Source organism: Perissodus microlepis, chromosome 16, assembly GCF_051167445.1.
Source record: "Perissodus microlepis isolate ML-2025 ecotype Zambia chromosome 16, ASM5116744v1, whole genome shotgun sequence".
Lineage (NCBI taxonomy): Eukaryota > Metazoa > Chordata > Actinopteri > Cichliformes > Cichlidae > Perissodus > Perissodus microlepis.
Window position 1 is genome coordinate 1,887,540 of NC_140476.1, and position 24,314 is coordinate 1,911,853.

At 42.5% G+C, this 24,314-nt stretch overlaps 3 protein-coding genes across 3 annotated transcripts; 1 reads left to right on the plus strand and 2 right to left on the minus strand.

The window, feature by feature from the left end:
- Nucleotides 1-2,276: 2,276 nt before the first annotated feature.
- LOC146370169 (granzyme B-like) lies at nt 2,277-4,791 on the minus strand. Its single transcript, XM_084908964.1, has 5 exons — nt 4,034-4,791; nt 3,754-3,898; nt 3,267-3,414; nt 2,840-3,094; nt 2,277-2,743 (listed from the first exon to the last, which is right to left on the minus strand). Exons 1-5 carry the CDS (start codon nt 4,077-4,079, stop codon nt 2,591-2,593), a joined length of 747 nt encoding a protein of 248 aa, XP_084765090.1. The 5' UTR covers nt 4,080-4,791; the 3' UTR covers nt 2,277-2,590.
- A 2,365-nt stretch (nt 4,792-7,156) lies between these two features.
- LOC146370170 (T-lymphocyte activation antigen CD80-like) lies at nt 7,157-11,031 on the minus strand. The gene is made up of 5 exons (XM_084909080.1): nt 10,728-11,031; nt 10,141-10,518; nt 8,863-9,156; nt 7,696-7,787; nt 7,157-7,521 (listed from the first exon to the last, which is right to left on the minus strand). Exons 1-4 carry the CDS (start codon nt 10,777-10,779, stop codon nt 7,702-7,704), a joined length of 810 nt encoding a protein of 269 aa, XP_084765206.1. The 5' UTR covers nt 10,780-11,031; the 3' UTR covers nt 7,157-7,521; nt 7,696-7,701.
- Nucleotides 11,032-14,636: 3,605 nt separating this feature from the next.
- Nucleotides 14,637-24,106, plus strand: LOC146370171 (ICOS ligand-like). The gene is made up of 5 exons (XM_084908439.1): nt 14,637-15,154; nt 17,000-17,377; nt 17,963-18,259; nt 18,849-18,923; nt 20,029-24,106. The coding sequence occupies exons 1-5, from the start codon at nt 15,127-15,129 to the stop codon at nt 20,055-20,057; spliced, it is 807 nt and encodes a 268-aa protein (XP_084764565.1). The 5' UTR covers nt 14,637-15,126; the 3' UTR covers nt 20,058-24,106.
- The last annotated feature ends 208 nt before the right edge of the window (nt 24,107-24,314 follow it).

The window sequence follows — 24,314 nt, forward strand, 5'->3', positions numbered from 1 at the left end:
GACTTTGTGGTCACAAATCCTGATAACCTTTTCCCACCAACGATGTGGTGATCCAACTTTTTTCAGTGTATTTAAAAAGATCCTCTGGAAAAGATTAGAATTCTTGTAAATGAGTTTAATACACAAAAGCACGTGAACAGCAGAAACGTACATTTACAGAGAAATAATAGCAGAAAAGCAAAGTGAAGCGAGCCCCGGGGTGAAGAGCATTTATATAGGGTCAGTGACTCCTCCTCCTGATGTTGGGTATTTTTCCATTCCTTGCTTTTTTCCCTGTTCCATATTAAAATTAAACTAATAAGTATTTTCTGAACTCTACAAGTGTCAGCATTAACACCAATTATCAATATAATACAATATAATACACTTTTCCCCAGTCAATTGTCAATTTTGCACTTTGTTCTGATTAAATCTCCGTCCCTTGTGTTACATAACCTTCTGGCACTGCTCCATCACTCTCCGAGCTGTTCCCAACATCAATCATTTATTTGGGTCTTTTTTGACAGTTTTAAGACCAGAACTCTGGAAAACTGCAGATATCAAACATACAGCAAAGAGAAAACAATTCCTCTTCCTGACAGCTTTGTCGGGTTTGCTGTCAGGGGCGGGCTACTATACCCGTTAAAGAAGGGTTTTTCACAGTTTTGGCAACTGGAGATGGGAAAAAAGTGTCCCAGGTGCACTCTCAGGCAAAGTGTGTTTACTTTATGGGTTAGAGATGGATGCTTCACCACCTGCTGGCAGCAGAGAGGCTCCCAGCTGCAGCCCAGCGGGGCCAAGTTTATTTAACCCTTTGTTTGGACGAGTTACCATTGGTCAAAGGTTACTTATTGATCCTGATCACTACATTTCAGACAGTACTGATCACATATGGTCATTCGACAAGTGGCACAAACTTCACTAATATACTTGTGAATAATATTTGATCTAAAGATGTGGATCTTGGGATTTTAAACATGCAGGTTAAAAGCTTATCAATGTGATTCCATTTATATAAACACTCCAGTGCAGATGTATAGAGAGAGGATACGAGTATATATGATTACATAGTGTATATGTGAGTATATGTCTGGTGCACACAGATATATATGTCATAAACATCCACAACAACTTCCTGAGGGCCCGGCGTCCTCTAATAGGCCCTTTGTCTGTCTCCTGTCTCCTGGATTCTGGATTTAGTGTTGGAAAACCTGCAGACAGTCCTCCCTGGAATCACAGTGTCCCTCAGTTTGTTAGTCCACCTTCTTCCATCCATCCCTCTTCATCACATCTTTGTTTTTGGTTATGGTTTGTGTTTTTAAAAATCTATTTTCCATTTTGTTTGTGTCACAGTTTTGTTTTCATTCAGTTTAGTGTCGGTGTGTCCCGGCCTGGGAGGCCTTACCTTCTTTCATTTATCCAACCACACTGTTAGTTTCTCATGTGTGTGTTATTGTCTGTTTGCTTTCTCATGTTTCCCAGTTTTGAATTGTTCCGTATCCGAGGTGCGATCCCAGGTTTTCCTGTTCTTTTCCTCTGACCTTGTTCAGCACTGACAAACTCAAAGGCTTTAACACGTTTAATGGTCGGCTGGTAAAAACTACCAGAAAAAGAAAAATCTGAAAAAATCTGAACAAAACTGTGAAAATGTGGATGAAAAATGTATAAAGAAGAAAATAATATTAAAAAAAACAACATATTAAAAATCAATTAATTTAAAAACAAAAAAGAAAAATAAACAAAGCTGAAAGTCTGGAAAAGTTCAGCAAATGTTTCCATTTGAACTGACCGGAGTTGGAGAGGAGTGACTATGGAAAGGTGGTGCAGCTGGTGCAGGGCGGAGGAGGATCTGGCACGTCTGACCCCAAATCTGCTTTCCCTCAGAGCACCCAGGTCCATGCAGCCTTTAGTCTCAGTGAATATAATTACCTGCTGATTTTGGAGCGATTGTAATCCTGCACTTTATCCATCCAGCTTGAACAGTGCACTCCTCAGTGCACTTTTATCGTACAGCAGAAGTGAAAATAAAAGGACAGTCCCATGTTTCCTTTGAATCAGTGCATATGAACACTTTTAATGGTTCTTTGATATTCTGTGGGAAGATCAATGCTGCCATTGATTCAGCCCCACAGGGCCCACCCCACAGGGCCCACCCTGCAGGGCTCAGCCAGCCTCAGAACCAGGCCCGGCCGTGCACACACACACGCACATAAACGACACAAAGACGCACATGCACGCTCGCCCATCTGAAGTGTGGTGAGCAGAGCAAAGGGAAAAAGAGTCGTGACAAGAGTCTCTGAAATGTTGAACTTATTTTATTTTAAAAAACAATTAAAAAAAGAGATTCTGGGAGGCCAAAAATGTTTCAAGCTTTATTTTTTAGTCGTTAACAAGAGAACCGAGTTTAATTCACCTCAGTTCAGCTGTGACAAAACTGCAGTTAAAGCACTGAAATGATTGGTTTGTTTTACCAACACCACATTGGTTCAGTTTCACTTCTCTCGGTCATTCAGGAAACTTCTTCTTTTTTATTCAAACATACAGACGTTTCACATTAACCATGTTAAAACTCTAATGCCTGAAAAAAAAACCACTCTTGGTGCAAATTCCTTTATTTTTTCATTGTTTCCTTGATCCAGGGGATGAAGAAACGGACTTTAGTGAACACGTGGGGGTAGCTGAGATCATTACAGTCCTCTGGTGAGGTGTAAGCTGTTACACCTTGAAGCTTATTCTTGCAGATAAGTGGTCCACCAGAGTCTCCCTACAAAACAGGCAACAGAAAAACTTCCCTCAGTCAGTAACAGTTATTATTCATCACTAAACGTTCAGTAGTTAGTCTGCTTCAGATGTGACATACCCGGCAGACGCCTCCACTCTTTTTGGTAAAGTTGGTGCAAATCATGTGATCAGAATTAAAATATTGTTGCCAAATGTTTTCACCGTTAGACGTGGCCTCTATGTTCTCTGTGGCTTCCTTTAACACATTTGAGGGACAATCATGAGCTGTAGTCCATCCCCAGCCTGCCACAGCACATTTCATGTTAGCTGATGTTTTTCCTTCAGGCAGGCCGATGGTCTTCACGTTCTTACTGAGTTTGGCTTTCTTTTTCAACTGTGGACACAGTGTGTTTGAGAGAGCAGTTACTTCCTGATTTTAGGTTAAAATAATATCTCCTACCTCACTGCATAATGCAGCGTGACAGATATACTGCCAACAGTGCTTCACTATGAGGTTAGCCTAAATATTCATTTTATTATGAAGCTTTAAACACTCTTAGTTTTACCTTCAGTAACATGATGTCATATTCGTATTGTCCAGTGAACCCTGGATGAGCGAAATACTCGTCCACTTCGATGCGTTGCTGAGTTCTCTCTTTCTTGGTGATGTCGTGTGCTCCGAGCACCACGGTGCAAGAACCCCAGGTCTCATTTCTGAACAAGAAACACAATGTTCAAAGAAGCGTCTGCAGTCACACTGATACTACGGATGGTGTGAATCATAATATCGACACAAATGAAGGTCCATGCAGTCTTCTCAGTGTGTTGCAGCGCTCCAACACCATTAGAAAAATGACTCCCAGGAGAACTGTGGTGGCCCATCACCCCACACAAACACCTTCCACTCATTTATATGTAACTTGATGGTGTGTTCTCAGTATCACAGTTCAGCTGTGATACAGTTTTATCACAGTGACTGCTGATAGAACAGCAGCAGCTAAAATAACATCCTTTTTTAAAAACAGTTATATATATACCATATAAAAAGCGTACTTGCAGTGAGCTGCAGTCAGAACAAAGTCCCTCTGAATAAGGATCCCTCCACATGAATGTACTCCCCGATACTGGACTGACACCATGTACGGTCTGGAGTGGGGCTTTGCCTCCCTGCCACCGACTATGCCGCTCTCAGCAGCCCCTTACAGGAGAACAAAGGTCAAATCAAAACAGCGATCACAGAAAATTCTTCATTTTGACCTTTAAAGAAGTGGGAAACTGTATTTCAGCGCAGGTCTAAAATATCCTGTCATTGAAACTCTGCCAGTCTTCTTACCTGTGAGGGAGATTTGCAGAAAGACGTAAAGGATGCAGCAGATCATGGTGGGACAGACGCTCCAGGCTTGCAGTGACCCCCCCACTCCACACGTCTCTTTTTATAACCAGCCTCCCACAACAGAAACTTTGTGGTCAGAAGTTTCTGCACGGATATCACACCTTTGTCTGCACTGCTGCATGTAACAGGTGGTGGTGCATCACACACCTCCAATGATTTACCAGCAGAACATTATTTCTGTTTTCAGGATGATACAAAGAGCCTGGAAGAAACTGCTGTTGTGATTTGTTACTATGTAAATATGACTGAACTGAATGAAATGCTACCTGATGCCCCCTGACAGACACATTTTCTACACTTGGGCTACTTGTATCCACGGCTACAGGGGTGGCGCTAAATAACTGGATGGAAAATGTGTATGTAGGTCATATTAACCACAGTGCACACAAAGGTGATCACACCTCTCACCATGAGCCTTACACACTCCAAAGCTTGCTCAAATAAAATGTTACAGTTATGAGAAGCTAGTGTATACTTTAAAGTTTTTAAATGAAAAAACTTACTGAAGAATTTTACTGAGCTTGGTGACCTAAGAGGTGATTGCTTGATGTCTTTGCAGGTCTATTTCCTATTTTCTTTCCAGGCTTGTTTAACATGTAAGTGATCAATAATTTGACCTCATGTTTGTGCAGCTTTGGCAGCATTTTAACTTTTTGCTCCTTGGTGCAACGAGGACCAAGATGAGCGCTGTCAGAGCTACAAACCAGGTGAGCTCCAAAGGAAAAGTAATAGTGATCAGCAAACCTGATTGGTCAGGATATATTCAGACTGGAGTGTTTTTTTTCTGATGTTTGCTCGACATTAGTGAGTGAGACTGGGCGGTTGCTGGTAGAGGTGTGAGGTGAGGTGTGTCTGCATGTTGAGTTTATGGTGTTTCTGATGTCTTTGTGTTGTAATGGTTTAGTTTTTTGTACGTAGTTTTTAGTTTAGTTGTGTTTTTTCCTTCTAAGTTACTCCCAGCCCAGGTTTCCTGTCCTGTGTCGCATCCTTGCATCTCGTCTCTCTTTCCTGTTTACACTGCCCCTCCTCATGTTTCCTCCCGTCTGTATTGTGCTGTAATATATGATCCCTTCCACCCTCCCTACTCACCTTTGTGTCCTTATATCGTCTCAGTTTTCCTCTGTCCTCACTCAGGCGTCGTGTTTGGGCTTCCCTGTGTTCTGTGTGTTCGTTTTATGATGTTTTGTGAAGCTTTTATTGAAAAATGGTTCATTACTCAAAGCCACAGTCCTCTCTGCTGACCTCTGCTGGACAAAAATATGAAGAGCAGTTTGAATCTACAGCTTATAATGAGCTGCTTTGTCATGATTGGCTGCTCTGCAGAGCTTCTGGCTGACGTGACGCTTTGCTCTGTTGTTTTGGGTGAAAACATGACGTTCTGTCTGTTTTGATATAAATAATCTAGATGAATAAACCTTCCTCGTTTAAGCATGTCCCGTGGTCTGGTCTCCTTTTGCTTGTGACTTCTTGATGTTTTTTATTAATGAAAATAAAAAACATACTATATATAACAATGTACACCATGATCTTACAACAGGCTGTGAGTAATGCTTGTGCTGTGAGGTCCCTGCTTTCATGTGATTATGAAATAAACAGGTTTGTATATAATATGCTGTAACTTCTATAACTGTAACTATATGTACTGTGTATTTGTTATGTACATGTTAGAGCTGGGAGCAGAACCAGATGAACTGGTTTTTATTTACACCGGACCTATACGCACATACATACTATATATACATATGGGGATCTGTACTTGTATATACTATATATACATATGGGGATGTGTACTTGTATATACTATATATACATATGGGGATGTGTACTTGTATATACTATATATACACCTGCACTGGAGTGTTTATAATGGAACCTGCATGCTTAAAATCACAAGACCCAAACAAATATGATCCACAATTATATTAATGAAGTTTGTGACTGTTAGGTTGAAATTGTTAAATGTTGTCATTGTGTTACTTAAATGTGTAAGTCTTGGTTCAAACTGTAGGATCAAAGACATTCCTGTGTTTCTGACCCCTCCCAGCCTGTTGAACGTGGGGGAGGCTGTAGTGTTTTATCACAGGCACATCCTATGTGAGGGTTCTGTTTTCTTGTTTAGCAAACTTCCTGCCTTTATGACCCTTTTGGTGAGCAGGTCACACAAACGCACCCCAAACACAAACACACACACTCACGTGCATATGAATACACACACACACACCTAGTGCCTGACACCAGGTGTAAACTGTGTGAGGGGAAGCTGGTTCTTTGGACTCGTTTGACACCAGGGCAGAGGACTGCTGCCGTCCGGCTCCCTTTGCTATAGCAAGTAAAACCGATCGATTGCTGTTCGTCTTGCTTCGTTAACAGGAAGAAGTTTCTAAACCAGCGAAGCCTGTGGAAGCACAGACCCAACAGTGACACTTGTTGTATGAGCATATGTGATCAGTACTGTCTGAAATGTAGTGATTAGGATCAATAAGTAACCTTTGATTGTGTTATGGCCAACAGTGACAAGTCCAAACACGGGGCTAAATAAACGTGGCCCTGCTGAGATGCACCTGGGAGCCTCTCTGCCCAGAGTTGTGATAAACTCTTCCTTAACAGATATAGTTGCTCCCCCTGGCAGCAAAGCCAACAAAGTTGTCAGGAGGATTAATTGTTTGGTTGGTTGGTTCGCTGTGCTTGCTTGTGTCTCTCGCTGTATTATACTGTTTGTTCATGTAACGCTGTAAACTGTGTTTAACACGGGCCTGGTGGTGGACACAGGAAGTCATGTTTCCAGAATATTTATCCCTCATGCTGCACACATTTCATCTGATTTAGGTTAATAATACACACAGATGTGTGTGTGTGTGTGATTATATCAGATTATATTTGAGATATAAAAAATTAAAAGTTCAAACTGTTTGAAATGAGCTCAGCAGCTGCAGCAGGAATATTTTTTTTTAGCATTTTTCAGTAGAACCCGTCTTTACTTTTATGTGTTTTATTTAAAAAGACACATTAAGACGAACACTTCACCACAACATGTAGATGTGCCAGATTCACACACACACAGGCTCATTTTCATCTAAATAACACTTTGATTTATTTTAAATAACACTTCTAAAGACACAACAGCACGTGGACATTATATAGACATTCAGTTAAACAGGCGCCCAGCATGACGTTTGATGGTCCAGTAACTGTTGTGTTTCACACTGTGGTGGGTTTAACGCTCCAGCCTGAGCAGATATAGCTTCAAGTTTTGTTTTAAGCACCAGCTTAGTGCCACCCAGCAGGACCCATGAAACCCAGATTCAGAGTGTGCGCACCGTCAATATCACGCACAGATAAGGTGCAACATACAACACGCTGAAGTGTCTCCATGGCACACGGTTTCACCCCTCCACCACCGAAACGCTGCATCGCTCTACCTCAGGTGGCTGAAACACACAGATGATTGCAGCTGTAAGCACATCAGCTGTTTCCTTCATGTTCATGTTACACATGCATCATGGGAAAACCACACATCTGTGTGCGTGTCTGCATTTTACATGCTCTACATGCTCTACCTCTTTCACATGTTAGATACTAAAAAGTAAATAGTTCATGCTCACCTTTGCTCACTGCACGGCTGTTAGAAGAACCACAGCAGCTGCTATCAGATATATGGTTAGGGCTGCAGGTGAGCTCCTCGCTGCTGCACCTGCTGAAGACCGAGACACCAACAGTCAGCCTCACACCAGAGCATCCTAGGGCAAGTTTCTGAGTTCCCCCGACGATCAGCCAGAGTTACAGGACTGAGTAAATGTCTCTGAGTCAGAGGGATGCTCAGTGTAAGGTGAACTCTGACTCAGGTTGAACTTTGACTTTGAAACTTCTGCAGAAACATGTTTCATGGTTGTGTCGCCTACGTCAGTCTGAAATAAGACATGAATGATCGATACAGATACAAAAAGAATATAATCAAATGGCAAAAGCGACACTGGTCCTGCAAAGCTTGACTGACTACTGAGGGACTCGTTTATGGTTTTGTAATTAAAATTTGAGTGTTTTAGCTGTTTTTAGTTCTGTAAGAATGGAACACAGAGCAGGTTATGTAGGGAGGACTGCAGGGACACAGGACGACCTGCATGCGTGATAAACCAGCACAGATGTTTCTCTGCAGACGTCTGAGGATTTATTTTCCTCTCAGCTGAACAGCAGCTCGAGAGCTCTGAACCTTCCACGATTACTCAGCGTGTTCAGGTCTGACTGCCTGACGGCTGACGGCTGCACATCGCTGTAGTCTTTGCACCCTGTGATTGTCAGTTTGCTGTGAATGAGCTCGTCATGTCCTGTTTGCACAAACTAAAATAGTGATGGTCTAAGATTGGAGGAAAATAAAGTAAAACTTTCTGGTTTTTGAAATAAAAACAGTTACTCAGCATATTTCCTGTCAGCTCTCATAATTCATACACTCATCAGCGCTAGAATAATAACCATAAATTATTATAAATATAAATCAGTAGTAGTAATAACAGTAATAACACGATGATACGCTCAGAGAAACTTTTTTATCTTCAGGCATTTTTGGTTCCATCACCTGAGATTTTAAGGTCAAAGTAACACATCTTAAAAATATGTCTCACATATATTTTAAAAACACTTCATTATAAGTGACGTATATTCACTAACCGACTCTTTGACTTTCAGTTGGTGTCACTTTCATCATTATTAGAGCGCTCCCCTTCGCGCTGTTGTAGTTTACCTTCCCTCGGCTGACTGGACGATGTGGAGCGTACCTGTGTCGAAGTTGTGGGTGACCTTGACAGTCCTGTTCAGGGTGGGGTTGTGGCTGAGACAGCTCACGGCCTCGTGACGACCTGCAGGGATGTGCAGGATGCTGCGGGAGCTGTACAGGTGATCGTGGACGTTCTGCTTCGTTTCAGTGTTGACGTTCCTGGACTCCACTGCCTGATGGGAGCTGTTATGGAGGAGGACCCACTGTATGTCAGGGGCAGGAAATCCTCCTTGCACACTGCACACTGCAGACATGGCCTCTGTATTAACGTCCAGCCTGGGCTCCTGGTAAGGCACTGAGGAGAGAGGAGAACAAAGGTCACCTTCACTTATCACGAAACAGACATTTTGGAAGAGAACGCTTTTTTGATTTTTGTAGTGGGCGTTAAACAGGAAAAGAAAAAGCGTTCCAGTATCTGTGCACTAAATATGAAGCTACATCCAGTTAGCATGCATGCTGGAAACAGCTGTCCTGGGTTTGCTAACAACATGAGCGTGCTAGCCATGACAGCATGTTAGCTAAGCTGAGCTAAGCTAATTTGTGTTATTTTTCTTTGTTTTTGTATTTTGCAGTAATTTGTTTGTAATATGTTGGATTAGAAAGCAAACAAAAAGGGTTTTTCCTATTTTAAAACATTTTTTAATCTCATGTTGGGAAATGCTTTTGTTATATCAGGTAAAATAATTATTATAATATAATTTAATGCAAATATGTCAACAACTTTTGATCCTCTGAGAATAGGACAGTGTGTAAAACCAGAATATCAATGATGTGGACTCTCAACACCTCATCAGCCTTTCATGGCTGAGGGGGTACAAACATTAAATAAATGTATTACTGGTGTTACTGTATTATTGTTGAGTCTTTACCTTACGATATAAAGGCCTTGTTGTTGTGATTTGGTTCTGTATAAATAAAATTAAATTGAATCATTGACAGCAAAACCTCAAAAAGGAAATTCCACATTCTGCATAAATCATAATAACTGCAGATTTTCTCTAAATGTAATCTGTGCTGACTGTAGCTGCCTATGTTTGACTTCTGATGATGTCATCTGTTGCTAGGCAGCTCTGTGAATTAAAAGTTATTCAGCATGCTCAGGTCTGCAGTTCGTGCAGCCCAGTGTTTGCTGCAGCATGAGCTCAACATGGCCATCGTTGAAAAGCTAAACTGGTGAAATAATCTGTGCTGATGATGTCACGTGTCACTAGCCAGCCGCGTGTGTGCCAGTCTAACTTGCCTTTCCTATTTTTGTGAGGAAAACAGAAACCTTTCTCACCAGCTACATGTAAAGTCATTTCACAGATTTGTGTGTGTTCCAGGTGGTATCGCGTCGTCCTGCTGTCGTCCAGCACTGCTGCAAATGATGAGTACGTTCTTCCATTATCATCAAGAGTCAGGTTTTTGAGTACGATGGTGATATTCCCTCTGACTATGTCCTGAGGGAAGTCTGTGACTCTGTGTTGATAGAGCTCGTTTACATGCTCCGCCACCTTTCTTCCGTTATTATAGGAGTACAAAACCACATTTCTATCGTCTTGCCAATAAAATCGGAGACTCTTCCAGTCCGTGATAGCTCTATCCTGTATGCTACATTCGAGGACTGCCGAGTCAGAGATGGTGGTGTTAACATCACGCACGAGAGTCGCATCGCCCGCTGAGATTAAAAAGAAGAAAGAAAACTGTTAAAGATGAATGATTCCTGAAATGCTGCGACACTCCAACACCAAACACTCACATCTGTAGACTAAGTTTAGCTCCAGATAGGCCAAAAGCTAAAGATGCTAGTTAGCTTTGGTGTATTACCACCAACACACACACACACACACACACACACACACACACACTTAAACTGGAGTAACTTACCAACCACGAAACTGGAAAATAATCCAAATACAGAAATCACTTTGGGGAGCATTTTATCAGAGACCAGCGAGCAAAATGGATGTCAGTGAACACCAACACGACAAACCAGGCTAAAGTCATGTGCAGATCAAGAAATACTTTCTGTTCTGACTCCGGTATTTCCCTGTGGCATCAGCGCTGACTCATTGTTTCAAAATAAATCACAACGAAGCTCTGATGATACACATTTAAAGCCCTGCTACAGACACCAACTAATATCTGCACTATCGGTGCCCTGTGACCGCGTGCAGCCCATGTGCTTTAGCTTTTTTGCAGAGGAAGTGGGACATGCAAAATAGCTGCTGAATAGGAAATGACGTCTGTTTGGAGGACATGGAGACTGTCTGAGCCCTTCCTACCCATCAAAGGGTCATCGAGTACCAGATTCAGAGAGTACTTTCTGCTCTGCACTTTAAACAGCTTCCGCTCTGCTGAGGACGTTTAGCTGACTTCGTTGATTTTAAAAACCATCTGCTGCTAGTTACAGATGTGAAATCAGTTTGATACAATAGGAAAGCAGGACCATGACTCACAGATGTTTGCAGGTCCAATGAGGATACCTGATTCTGTTCACCTGGACGCAGCATTTTGTGGGAGAAACGTTTTGTCATCATCCAGGTGACTTCTTCAGTCTCAGCTGACTGCAGGTTTCCCCAACCTTATAAACAGTGGTTGTTGATCAATGTTCATGAGAATTTGCATAATTAAGATTAAGGATCTGACCTCCCAGCCCATTGTTCCTTCAGTGGGCTGGTTTCAGTCATTATGCACTGAGATGTCCAGATGACCAGAATCAACTTTTGGAGATTTACTTACCTGGATGACTGAGCATGCATCAAGATAAAGAAGGCTCCGTTTGCTGCCCAGCAGTTGGTGTAAACACAACTATGGCCAAAAGGAGGAGACTCGTTACAGCTTCCTGTTGCTGTGGTTTAATTCTGAAGTGGGTTGTCTCTCTCTTACCTTTGGCTCCTCTGATCAGGCTGGTTGCTCTCTCTTCAGTAACCTCGCTGGTCCCATACAGACGGTTGGATTTGTACCTTTGGGTTTCATTTTTCTTCATTAGTCTTCAAAGCGATCAAAAGTCCTATGAGTCGTATATGTGCTGTCTTCTATCACTGACCAATTTATTAGGTACACCTTGCTGCCAGCAGGTTGGAGACACTTTTTTTCTTCAGAACTTCATTCTTCGTGTCACAGATTCAGCGAGGTTCTGGAAACATTCCTGCAAGATTCTGGTCCAGACGACGTCACTACAGTGTCTGCAGAATACTGCTGATACAAGGATGCAGGATGGATCCATACTTTCATGTTATTTATACCCTGTGTTGGGTAAGTTACTTTAAATTAGTAACTTAGTTACATTACTAGTTACTTCTATCAAAGCATGAGGGTGGGAATGGATGTTTGTATCTGTGTGTGCCTGTATGTCTGTGTCTATATGTCAGGTTGGGTATCAGACGCCACCTCTCTGGGGACATCTCAGGCCCTCCAAGGTTTGGAGGCCTATCTCCCCCCACCACTCCCCCTGCCAGACGTCGGTGCGTTGGTGGTTCTTTGTGTCCGGGGATGGGCATCCAGGTTCACACCGGCTCACTCCTTGGTGGCTGCTTGTCGGGGCCTGGAGCCTGGGGCTCGCTCGAGCCACTTCGGGGGTGGGGTGCCCTCGGCCTCTCGGCCTGGGGCTCGGTCACTCTGGCGCAGCTGGCTGCCGGCGGGGCTCACGGGCACGTCACTGCAACCCCCCTGGCTTCTGCTTCGCGGCTGCTGAGTGACCCCTCATCTGGGGCTCTCCTCAGCTCTTCCTGGGACAGTGGCGCGGCTGCCCCTCTGTTGGTCTTCCTTGGTCTCTTGTGTTCTGAGGGCCTCTGGATGTCTGGAGTCTTGATCTCCTCCATACCTGCTTCATGCCCTGGAGGACGGGGCTGTGGCCCCCCCACACCCTCTAGCAGATCATTACATGGGGAAACCTTTTGAATACAAGCGCGCTGATCCACACAGGTGTGCACACGGGTGCTCACTGTTCATAGACATATACACCTTTCTTGGCTGCTATTTCCAAGCACATTGTGTGCTGTCGGTCCTGCTTGCTACACAACAACATTCAATATTTAGTATTTACTGCTGTTTACACTTAGCTAGATTAATGTGATGGTGTTGTGTTTAGTATGTTGCTCTGCTTTCTCTTCTTTTTCTCTCAACAGGTGATCCAGGAGATTTTTTTCTCTTCTTTCTCTTTTTAAGTACCCTTTCTCACTGTCCCTCTTCCCTTCTGTTTTTCTTTTCCTTCATCTTTCTTTCTCCCTTTCCTGTCCCTCACTCATGTCTGTCCCATCTGTAACAACTGAAAATAAAATAAAATAAATAATAACAACAAAGGTCGATCAAATGGACCGATACGGAAAAGCCATGATGATCCATTTGGCAAAGTGGCAAAGTAAATCCATTGGGTATCCTTGTTGGTCTTCAGACAACAGTTCTGACGGCTAAAGAACCAAATGGGACAGGCAAAAAAAAAAAACAGGTGATCCGGGTGATTGATAGATGTATTTTGTGTCTGTATGTTTTGTTGGTTTTTGCCCTTTTTCCCCGTCCCTCTTCTCCGCTGTTTTTCTTTCCCTCTTTCTTTCCCCCACTCATGTCTGTCCCGTATGTAGCAAGTGAAAATAAAATAAAATAAACAATAAAAGGTGAATCAAATAGACCAATACGGCAAAGCTGGGATGGTCCATTTGGTAAAGTAAATCCGTTGGGCATCTTTCTTCGCCTTTAGACAATAATTCTGATGCAAAAGAGCCAAACGGGACAGGCAGAAAAAAACCCTCCATTTACTTCAGAGATGGTGAGATCTCCTTCTTGGTGGCTTTGGGCCATATTTATAGTTTCCCCCCCATCTTTAGCCAGCTCTGCCAGGTGGAGTGAAACCCTCAGCCTCTCTGCGGTCTATTGCTTGGGCTGCGTTCCACCTCCATCCTGTACGGACCTGTACGCTGGCATTTCGAATGCCTCGGTCTGCTGACGTGGTGGCTTCATGTCACGTCATGGTGATGTCACACAGCTTCAGCGGCTATATGAGGCGATGATATGAGATAAACTGGTAACACCAAACCTTAACTTTCCCTGGCAAGAAGCACAGATCGATCACACCAGCAGCTCCTCCAGCCTTCTCCTTGGACTCAGCTCTCCTCCATGATTTTCTCAGGTGACGTTGTTCCTTTACCAACTGTAGGTGTTCTCTTTCTCACCATCTTCTATTTCATCTCAAACTTGGGATCATTAGCACTGGCTGTGATAACTCCTCACAGCCACTGGTACTGGATGCTGCCACACGCCTTCACTCACTCTGTGTTAACAGACCTCTCTGCACTGAATCTCTTCCACAGCATGTCTTTGTCCTGTCTTCCATCTCTCACCCTGAGGTGGACCCTACAATAACACACATTTATTATATTAATATAGCACAAGGTTCAGTTAGCTTTGCAAAAAAATAGCTGGTAGAAACATCCTTCAAAGAGCTACAAGTTACTTTCTTACTCTGAGTACATTTCAAAGCCTGTGCCTTTACTTTAAATCTATATTTTTACCAGAGTATTTTTGTAACACAATTATTTGTACTTATGACTGAAACTAAGATGACCATTGAGTGTGAGAGGTTAAAGCAGCTCTGCCACATTTGTACCATCAGATCGAGTCTTTGTGCTGTTCGGCTTCTTGAATTCGTCAGAATCCGTCAGATATGTTTCAGTTCACATTTGAACTTTCACACAGTCATAAACCACATTCCTGGTTTTCTTTGCTTTTTTATGTGTTACATGAAACATTGCAGAACAAATATCCACAGTTTCAGGTTCATTTCCTGTCTGATCGGATAGTGGCAAAAAGAAGGAGGTCTGACGGCGATCTGTCGAAACATGTGGCACTCAGACTTCTGCTTTTTGGTTTTTACTCCTCTGGGGAAAAAAGTTTCACAGAGAGTTTCATCCAAGATAAAATGATTTATTCGGATCCTGTAGCTGCCAAGTGTCACACAGATGATCCCTGATGGGAAAAAGAAATCTGTGAGTCGCAGTAAACTGCACTCAGACAGTAACGTGAACATAACCATCGATAACATGTGACCAGAAGCCACAGCGAGAGTCAGAGTGGCGTCTGAAAGAGGAAACGGCACCACAGTCTGCAATCTGCTATCAGAGCTGCTATCACTGTTTATGAGAACATTACTGGAGCTTGTAGTTGGAGTGACTTACAGCCAAATGGTGCTTTATCAGGATGCGGTGCCCGAGTATCCACTGATGGACTGAACATCCTGCAGCCACTGATCGAGTCTCACCAAAGCTTTTTGTTCTCCCTGCGGGGCGCGATGGAGTTTCTGCTCCTGAGCTTTCTCTGTAAGTGAGATCGTCGCTCCTCTCATTTTGGTTTGTGCCAGTGTATTTTAATAAACCTTTGAAAGTTATTACTATTTTCCAAATAACAGTTGCAAAGAGCTTGGAAGAGAAAGAATATAAGTCATCATTGTTTAAAATGGCCTTTTTTAAATTAACATTTTGTGTTATAGTTCGTTATCTATAATTCAGTGTAGTAGCTGTAACTGACGGACTATAATCTTAAGTAATGGTTGTAAACCCAGGCAAAAAAATCATAAACAGATTTAATCAGAAACCCTGCAGTGAAATCAGACAGCAGGTATGTAACAGGTATGTGCTCAATGCGATTCCTACAACATGTCCCTGCATAAAAGTGCTGTAGTACTTTGGGCGGGGCCCTTTAATTTGGTGGCTTGCTGATGAAATACGAATTTGTGGTTACGCCTCACTGAAACAGTGAGTCAGGCTATTCACAAACACCTGACGTGTAATACAAACTCACACACAACAACACTCAAACACCAAAATAAGAGACTTTAGTTAAAAGAAAGAGAAATGAGGTTTCAGAATAAACAAAATAACTATATTAAATAAATGTCCGTGTCAGGTCCTTTGCAAACACTTTGAATAATCACAATCACTTAAGGAAAGACTGTCTCAGAATCTCAGACAGCAGAATACTCTCACACTCTGCAACCACAAAGCAAAGGATGAGAAGCTACAGCGACCAAACTCCCACAGAGGAAGTCAACATCTGGGCTGGTCTGTGCTCCACCCAGGAAAAAAACTCCCCTGGCCCTGTACTCCAGGGAGCACACTCAGTCCATTCACTCAATGACGCTTTTAAACTCATTTCAACTTTTCATGACTTACAACAGCGGTCCCCAACCTTTTTTGCGCCACCGACCGGTTTATGCTCGACAATATTTTCACGGACCGGCCTTTAAGGTGTCGCGGATAAATACAACAAAATAAAACTAGTACCGGTACCGAAAAAAAGAAGATTTATTCATAACACACGTGAAAAGACCCAGGAAAACAGAGTAAACGATCAAAACGATAACAAAATAACGCTGAAAACCGATAAAAACCTTCAAAACCATACATTTCACACCTGAGCCTCAACTCTCGCGGCCCGGTACCAAACGACTCACGGACCGGTACCGGTCCGAGGCCCGGGGGTTGGGGACCGCTGACTTACAACATCAGCACACGTTACCATAGTAACACACAGCTACAGGTGGTACCTGTGCTAACGCTGCTAGCCACTAACATGCTGTTATCAGTAATACAATAATACACTGACAGAAACAGTTTGAAACAAATGCATTTTAAATAATTAATCTCAAAGTATTCATCACCTTCAAACCGAACTCTGAATTCACCAACAGGAGCGTATTCTTCAGTACTCTTACAGTTCTCACCCTGCTCGTTTGCTGTACATCTGTTGGGTTTCTCTCCACATCTCGCGTAGTTGCTCTCTACGAGGTCAACTTCACACCCCGCCCCACAATTCCCTGGTTGGTGCAAAATTGAACAACAACCAATACCAGTAAACAAACTTCAGACTGACAGTCTGCTGCTCAGCCAGGAAGGCAGCAGACTGCACGTCAGTGAACATTTTAGACTATTCTCTCATTCTTTCAGTCACTTGTGGTCTGGGCGACATTTCAATAAACAGGAAAAGACTGGAAAAGCTTAAATGTACAAAGTTAGTTTCCATCATGTTAGCAGTGAACATTAAAGGCCTTTTCGACTCTGCTTTAGCCTCATGGGGTCAGGTGAACTTTGACCTGTGCCTGTTTTTGATGAATGCGCTGAATTTGCTCGTTTGAAATGAATGAATCTTTTTGTCTTTCGTCACAGTTCTCCTTGCACCTCTGCTGCTGCCAGCCTGGTGCCAAACCATCAATGGAAGCATTGGAGAGACGCTCCTTTGGCCGTGCATGCACAAACTTACTAAGAGGTTTGTCCGTGAGCAAACTTACATCTACTGGCAGGGGATGGACGGCAGCAGCAATCCCACTGTGGCCCACGTCTATGTGAAGGGAGAAGAAGACTTTCTTTATCAAAGCTCGTCCTTTCAGAACAGGACTGCAATCTTCCTTTCTCAATTAGAGGATGGAAATTTCTCTCTCCTGATTAGAAACCTGATGCTGGACCACGATCGGACCTTCATTGAAGTTGTTTTTATTTCAGATGACTCAAAGGAGAATATCTGTCAGAAGACCCTGCATGTAGCAGGTCTGTATACTTCTCTCTGCAAAGCAAAAGCTGATTAACATTCCTGTTTTCCTCCTCAGCACAACCAGCTAAAGTAAAATATTAGATACTCTTGTTCAGGTTTGGACCTCTGTAGAAAAATCTGTGTGAGTTTCTAAAAATAACAACATAAAAAAATAATAACTTAGAGCTAAAAACTAAAGTGTAATCTGATCTCTAGACTCACTGATATCCTTCTTCCTCACCATCAATTTGGACTCACACAGGTGTAAAATTCCAGGTGGAGGCAGGTGGGGTGAACAGTGCACGCTGCATCGTGTTACATTATGTTGAAATCATAAATTGACCCACAAATAATCGAAAAGGTACAAAATTGACCAGAAATGAAGAGAATGACGTGTCTCTGTGTCCTGTGAAAGGACCAGACCGGGTTTGGATGCTTGGATGTTTTTGTGAACTACAGACGTCTGTGGGTCCTCAGCCTGTGATGACCCACAGAAGCCGTTAACTCCTGTGGGTCATCACAGGCTGATAAATTAATCACATGCTCAAACACATTTGTACAGTCCAAAAAACCCTGCTAAACTCCTTGTGACTTGTTTCCAGCGGTCTTCCAGGAACCAAACGTCGAGCTAAGCCAGGCCTCAGCAACCTGCAGCACGGCGGGGGGCTATCCTGAACCTGAGGTGACGTGGCTCTCCACAGACAACCAGGGGAATGAAACCATCCTGGAGCCACTGGAAGTAAAGACTGATAATAACACCAGGAATGGAACATTCAGCGTCTTCAGCAAAGCCAACATCAGCGGATTAAAAACTGTAACGTGCAGAATTTGTAATCCCACCTCGGGCGAATGTCAGACAACAACTAAAGACGTCTCACCTGCCGGGACTTTGTTTACAGGTACTTAAAAGCCAGTAATATCTCACTGTTAAAGTCACAAGGACCACGAAACACCAGCTCAGGTCACAGAGTGTAACTGCCAAACTTTATTTACTCTAATTGTACATTTTTATTAGATATAATAAACTTTACATTCATGTTAGATCTGTTCTAATACCAGCTTGTGTAATGATGTAAACCAGGGGTGTCCAACTCCAGGCCTCGAGGGCCGGTGTCCTGCAGGTTTTAGACGTGTCCAACACACCTGATTCAAATGGCTAAATGACCTCCTCAACATGTCGTGAAGGTCTCCAGAGGCCTGGTGAAGAACTACTCATGTGATTCAGGTGTGTCGACCCAGGGTGAGATCTAAAACCTGCAGGACACCGGCCCTCGAGGCCTGGAGTTGGACACCTCTGATGTAGACTCACTAACAACAACACCGATATTCTCCTGTAGGGCATCAGGATAATCTGATCAAATGTTTCTAGAAGGCTCAGCCATCTTTGTTTCTTCTGCTGTGTCCTCGGAGCAGAACAAGCCTCTGCCACACTGACAGACGTGATCAGTAAAACTAACACCACACTCTTTTTATTGTCTTTTTTTAAAGGTGGCATAGCTGTCATCGTCATCATTACCGTCATCGTGGGGATTATCAGCATCGCTCTTTGTGTGTTCTGTCAATGTGAGTGATGATTGATATAAATGCTTGTGTGCTGAGTCAGTATTGTCTGAGTTACAGCCGAGTACAAAGACAGAAAACAGGAGTCAGATCTGCAGGTTTCACCACGTTCTTAAAAAGCTTTTAGCTTCTGTGTTTTAGGTGAACGTTTGCAGTCTGTCCGTACGTACTGCTCTGCTGCTCAGATCACTGGGCTCCGGTCTGCAGCGCTGACGGTGTAACAGTCACCCAAGAGCAAGGCACCAGGAATCAGAATTTTAACCCTTTAACATCCACCAGGGTAGTGGTGCTTCATCTAGGGTGGGGGTTATTCAGCTTCCACCTCTTTTTGCTGAACCTTTGCCTGTGTGCAGCAGGTTTTACAGGAAAACGTCTGATGTCCAGAATGGACGAGGCTTTAGTTGAAAAGTAAGATCCTCTAGTTTCTACAAGTCACATGTGGTTAAAACTAAACCCAGCTCTCGGCAGGTTAGCTGTGACCTGCTGAGAGGTGGACTGGAGTTGTTTCCTTGGATTAGACATGCAGAGGGGCAAGTCCAGAAAAGAGTCTGAGAGTTCATACATGAAGAACGTGAATGCTAATACACAAGCAGCCATTTCAACAGGTTTGCAGGTCCTGAAAAGAAAAAGAAGCTTTTTCAAAGCTCTGTGTCCACAGCTTGAGTCAGCACAGTTAAGATTGGTTACTAGCTGGTACTAGCTGGTACCAGCTATTCACAGTGCAGCAACTAAAGCTAATTTGACAGTAGGGAGCAGGGACACAGGCAGAGTGCACCAGTTCAATTCAATTTTATTTGTATTGCATCACAAAAGCAGTTGCCTCAGAGCACCTGCTGGAGTACCTGAGAGATTCTGGGAGAGAGAAGATGTGGAAGTTCAGGTCCAACAGTCTGTCCCACAAAGTGTTAGGAAACAGAAAAGTGTTTGTGAGCCTGAACGTGACACTGCTTGAGAGAACTTTTCTACCTTCTGCTTTCAGACACAATCGAATTCACCAATAAACACAGTTTGTTGGATGTTTAGGAAAATGTTGGTCTTCAGTGTTCAAATCACTTCTTTCCTGTTAATGAAAAACTTTCTTTTGTTTCTCTGATTGAACAAAAACAAGTAAATGGAAGAAGATCCTCCACAGGATGAAGGTCTTCCTGTTTGACTGTGGACGTTAGAGGAACTCGCGTTTTTGGACATGAACACCAACGTGAACGCGGATGCTGGAGCCTTTTTTATTTATCGTCTCTTATTGACAGTATGACATCTTAATGAACGCTGACAGGTCCAGCTCCACACTGAGCAGGACGCCGGGTCCTTCTGAATCAGCTGACTCTCTTTTTACCATAACTTTAGAGGAGTTATAAGAGAAGCCACGCAACACTTTACTTCATGCTACAAATTTTTAAAGTGGCAGACTGCAGCCGACTTGTTTTCTGTCAGGAGTCGTCGGGAGAATGGAGCAGGAAGCATTATCAGGAGGAGGAAGGACCGTCCACCGTGCGCTCGGCTGTTTGTTTGGACTGAAACAGGAAGTGAGCGGGTTTTGGAAGTGGTCTGCTGGGACTGAGTAATAAAGACTGGACTGCGCAGTGACCAACATCCATGTTATGACTGTTTCTGCAGGACACGTCCTTTTCTAAAGTCCACCCTTTACCCAGAGTTTATGACTGACATCTTCTTATTACAGCCAGAAGAAGGTCGGCCCGTCTAATGCTCTGCTTCCCGTATTAGTCATTAGCAGTGTTGGGCAAGTTACTTTGAAAAAGTAATTAATTATAGTTACTAGTTACTTCTTCAAAAAAGTAACTGACTTAGTAACTGAGTTACCAGATTCTAAAAGTAATTAATTACTTGAAAAGTAACTATTGTGTTACTTAAAAAAAATGTTTAACCCTCTGGGGTCCAGGGTATAATCGGCCATTTTTAACTACTTTTGATGTTTCCTCCACATTTCACCTTTAAAAACTGTTTATTTGCCTTGTTTGGTATCATCCTTTTCAGCACAACCTCACGTGTCTGAATCTACAGTCATGTTTTCATTTTGACAAACTGTAATAACACAACTGATCTAAAATCAGACAACAAACATAAAATCCGAGTAGAAAAAGTTATATTTTTTACTGTAACAACCACAAACATGTTTAATGAATCATATTTCATAACTTTAAATGCAAATATAAATTGTCAATTTTAATTTATATGCACAAGTTTTGCAAACAACAAAGTTATTTGCATCCATTTACCTTTTACCCCTTTTTAATAACCATTTCAAACTATTTACAGAACAATCAGCTGTTCTTCAATAAGATGCCACAAATTATTTGTGCCACTCCAAAAAAATAATTTCTGTCCACTATAAAGGAGAACATCACAGCCTGATACCTGCAGGTCTGACAGCAGCAGGTGTGTCACTGCTGTTTCTACCTGGAGACAGCAGTCGCCTCATTGTTCTGACACACAACACAAAACTATCCACAACACTACACACTAACTACACAAGACAGCACACTAACTACACACTCCAAACACGCTAAACGTCACAAATCTCTCACATCTCTCTCTCTCTCGCCGTCACTCCTAAATCTTCCCCCTCTTCCTAAACAACCAAATGTCATGTTTCCATATCATTTTTTGATTGGTCGACATGGTGCATTTTTCCACCAACACGAACGGGCTGTTTTTTGTTGTGGTTTTTTTTTGCTCATAAGCAGAGAGGTCTCGCTGCTGTCCTTAGACAGTAAACGTGACGAAACTATTGAGGAAACTTGTTTATCATGACTCTGGTTTTACTGGCCTATCAACACAGTTTATAAACTGGTATATGTCACCTTGTTGCTTTGTCTTTAAGTGGTCATGTGATTGGCTTACCACGACTACTTTATTCTTCCTCAGTCAAACAGCAGCACTCGTGCGATTGTTTTGCCCCCTGAGCTCCAGGTGTTTTGCCAAAAAGTGATCGTCGGCCAGAAAGTGATTTCCGCCCGCGGGAGCGCGCAGCTGCTTAAAGCTGCAGCGTCCAGATTACTTACAGCTACTTCCTGCAACTGATATAAGATGCGGTAAACTGAACACAGCTTCAACCGTCTGTTTGCTGAAAAATAGTAACGCGACCGCATTTTCTTGTTAGTAACTGTAACGGTGTTGTAACGATAGGGATAGTAATTAGTTAGATTACTCGTTACTAAAAAAAGTAACGCCGTTACTTGTAACGCTGTTATTCCCATCACTGGTCATTTACAGGTATTTTTCTGTACTTCTTAACTATTGCAGTGCATTGTGGGAGCAAGAACCCCAAAAGGAGGGCAAAATAAGAGCAAGAGCAGACATTAAACTTTTTTAAGGCTTCATTTAGGTTTTAGACTCTGGAGTTGGAGAAGCTGCCTTCACATTTCTGTGGTAAATATTAAACTTTTAGATTTTTTTTATTAAGATAATGTTTTTCAAAACACTCAGTGATTTTGTTTAGAAAGAATTGTTAATTTATTTGTTAAATGGTGTCCACTGTATCCAGATAAGTCAGGAATATTTTGCTGACTTACTTTGAAAATAATCGTTATTTAGGTTTAACACGATATAAACTTTCCATTTTAGTTAATTATCTTTCGCTGTGATACTCGGTTTGGCTTCCAGTGGCTGGAGCAGTTTTCATGAATACCATCTGGTCTTTAAGTCTGAGGTCATTTGCTGTTTCCCCATCCAAACTCCGCTTCTGGTCCCAACATCAAACGATCACTGAGAGTTAAAAACTGTCTAAATTCTTTCATCTTTAATAAAATGATCAGTGTAACAATTAAGTTTAACATCCATGAAAACAGACTTTATGAAGTTTAACGGATTTAGAAGATAGCAGGAAGTTAGCTCGCTAGCTTCCACCTAAACATGATATAGCACAGTGAAGCTGGAGGATGAACGCTAACTTTTTTCCACTCGATAAAAGTTAACGTGAGGGTTCCCGATGGTTAGAGACAAATCCAATCGCATGGCAGGATGCTGTAAACGGACCAAACTTCAGTCAGGAGAACAACTGAGATAATCCATCCACAATACGAAGTTAGTCATTCATATACTGCTGCATGGGCTGGGCTGGCGTTACATCGTAAGGGTTTAAAAACTGAGCTTTAAAATGAACAGTGGTGGTAAAAACCGAGAGAGGCTGACAGTGATCACTGACTGTGTTTTTTGTTCAGATTAAATAGAACAAGATACAAAACATGTTAAAAACACAACAGCCTTAATAAACACACCGTAGGTTGGACCTGGAAGCAGGCTCATCATCACTTAAAGACCGGATAGCAGTGTTGCCAACTTAGCGAGTTTGTCGCTATATTTAGTGAGTTTCAGACCCCCTTAGCCACTTTTTTCTAAAAAGCGACTAGTGACAAATCTGGTGACTTTTTCTGGTGTTATTGGAGACTTATGATGACACCTATCGCTCTTACTCTCAACAAGCAACAGGTGCTGCCACAGGTGCAGGTGGGCAACAGGTGGGCACCTCGCCCGTGCCAAAGCGCTCACAGGCAGCGGGTAGTCCTCACGGAGCAGTCCCCCCCTAGCTGATGTCAGAGCAGGAGATATTCACCCTTATGCCTACAAAGTGCAAATGTATTGCAGCAGTAAATGTACATTTTCTTTGTCTAAAATAAATCAAGGCACTAAAATACATCATTCCCATCATTGAAAACATAGAAATGGGATGTCCTTGCAGAGCCTTAAGTCCATCTTGTTCATCCGATTTCAACTGAAGCTGTCTGGTGAGGCGTGCTATGTCCATTTTGTTTGTTAATGGTTAAAAATGTTCTTCTTTTACTGTTACTTTTTATGGATCACAAGGTTTAAAACTACTTAAAAGACACACACACACAAAGTAACTCTGCCAGAGTGCCTATTTCGGATAAAGGAGCAGGGTTGGAATTGTGACCTTTAAAAAACAATAATTGCTAAAAGAAATTTAATTTGTAGTTCTAAACATATTCTAAATACTTTTGGGTGTTTTTTTACTCACTTTACGTCTCTTCCACAATGTTATTTCTCTCTCCTACAGTGTCTGTTACAATTACGTGGACATGACCAAAGCAGATTAGGCGATGATGTGATTTAGCGAGTTCTAGTGACTTTTAGGACAGCGAATAGCGATTTTCCTTACTGAGGAGTTCAAAGGCGTAGATTTGGCATGGACGGAAGGGACGTGTCCCCACCAATAATTTGATCTCTTCAAGAAAAGAAAAACAAACCCGATAGAAAGAAAGACAAAAACGATCTGTCAACGTCTCATTCACCCAGCGGTGCAGAAAGAGTTAAATTACCTCTACTGGAGTCCTACCTCATGTGACAAATATGGCCAATGTGATTGGCTGAGCCTTTCAGGGAGCTCTGTTTAGTTTTAGCAGCGGCAAACCTGCACTG

Bases quoted from the DNA above. Each gene is read 5' to 3' on its own strand.
- LOC146370171 (XM_084908439.1), top strand. From the start codon at position 15,127: ATGGAGTTTCTGCTCCTGAGCTTTCTCT. The intron at 17,378-17,962 runs GTCTGTATACTT...ACTTGTTTCCAG, and splicing joins GAAGACCCTGCATGTAGCAG to CGGTCTTCCAGGAACCAAAC. The intron at 18,260-18,848 runs GTACTTAAAAGC...CTTTTTTTAAAG, and splicing joins TGCCGGGACTTTGTTTACAG to GTGGCATAGCTGTCATCGTC.
- LOC146370169 (XM_084908964.1), bottom strand. From the start codon at position 4,079: ATGATCTGCTGCATCCTTTACGTCTTTCTGCAAATCTCCCTCACAG. The intron at 3,899-4,033 runs GTAAGAAGACTG...TTCTCCTGTAAG, and splicing joins TCTGCAAATCTCCCTCACAG to GGGCTGCTGAGAGCGGCATA. The intron at 3,415-3,753 runs GTACGCTTTTTA...TTTCTTGTTCAG, and splicing joins CTGACTGCAGCTCACTGCAA to AAATGAGACCTGGGGTTCTT.
- LOC146370170 (XM_084909080.1), bottom strand. From the start codon at position 10,779: ATGCTCCCCAAAGTGATTTCTGTATTTGGATTATTTTCCAGTTTCGTG. The intron at 10,519-10,727 runs GTAAGTTACTCC...TTTTAATCTCAG, and splicing joins ATTTTCCAGTTTCGTGGTTG to CGGGCGATGCGACTCTCGTG. The intron at 9,157-10,140 runs GTGAGAAAGGTT...CTCTCTCCTCAG, and splicing joins AATGACTTTACATGTAGCTG to TGCCTTACCAGGAGCCCAGG.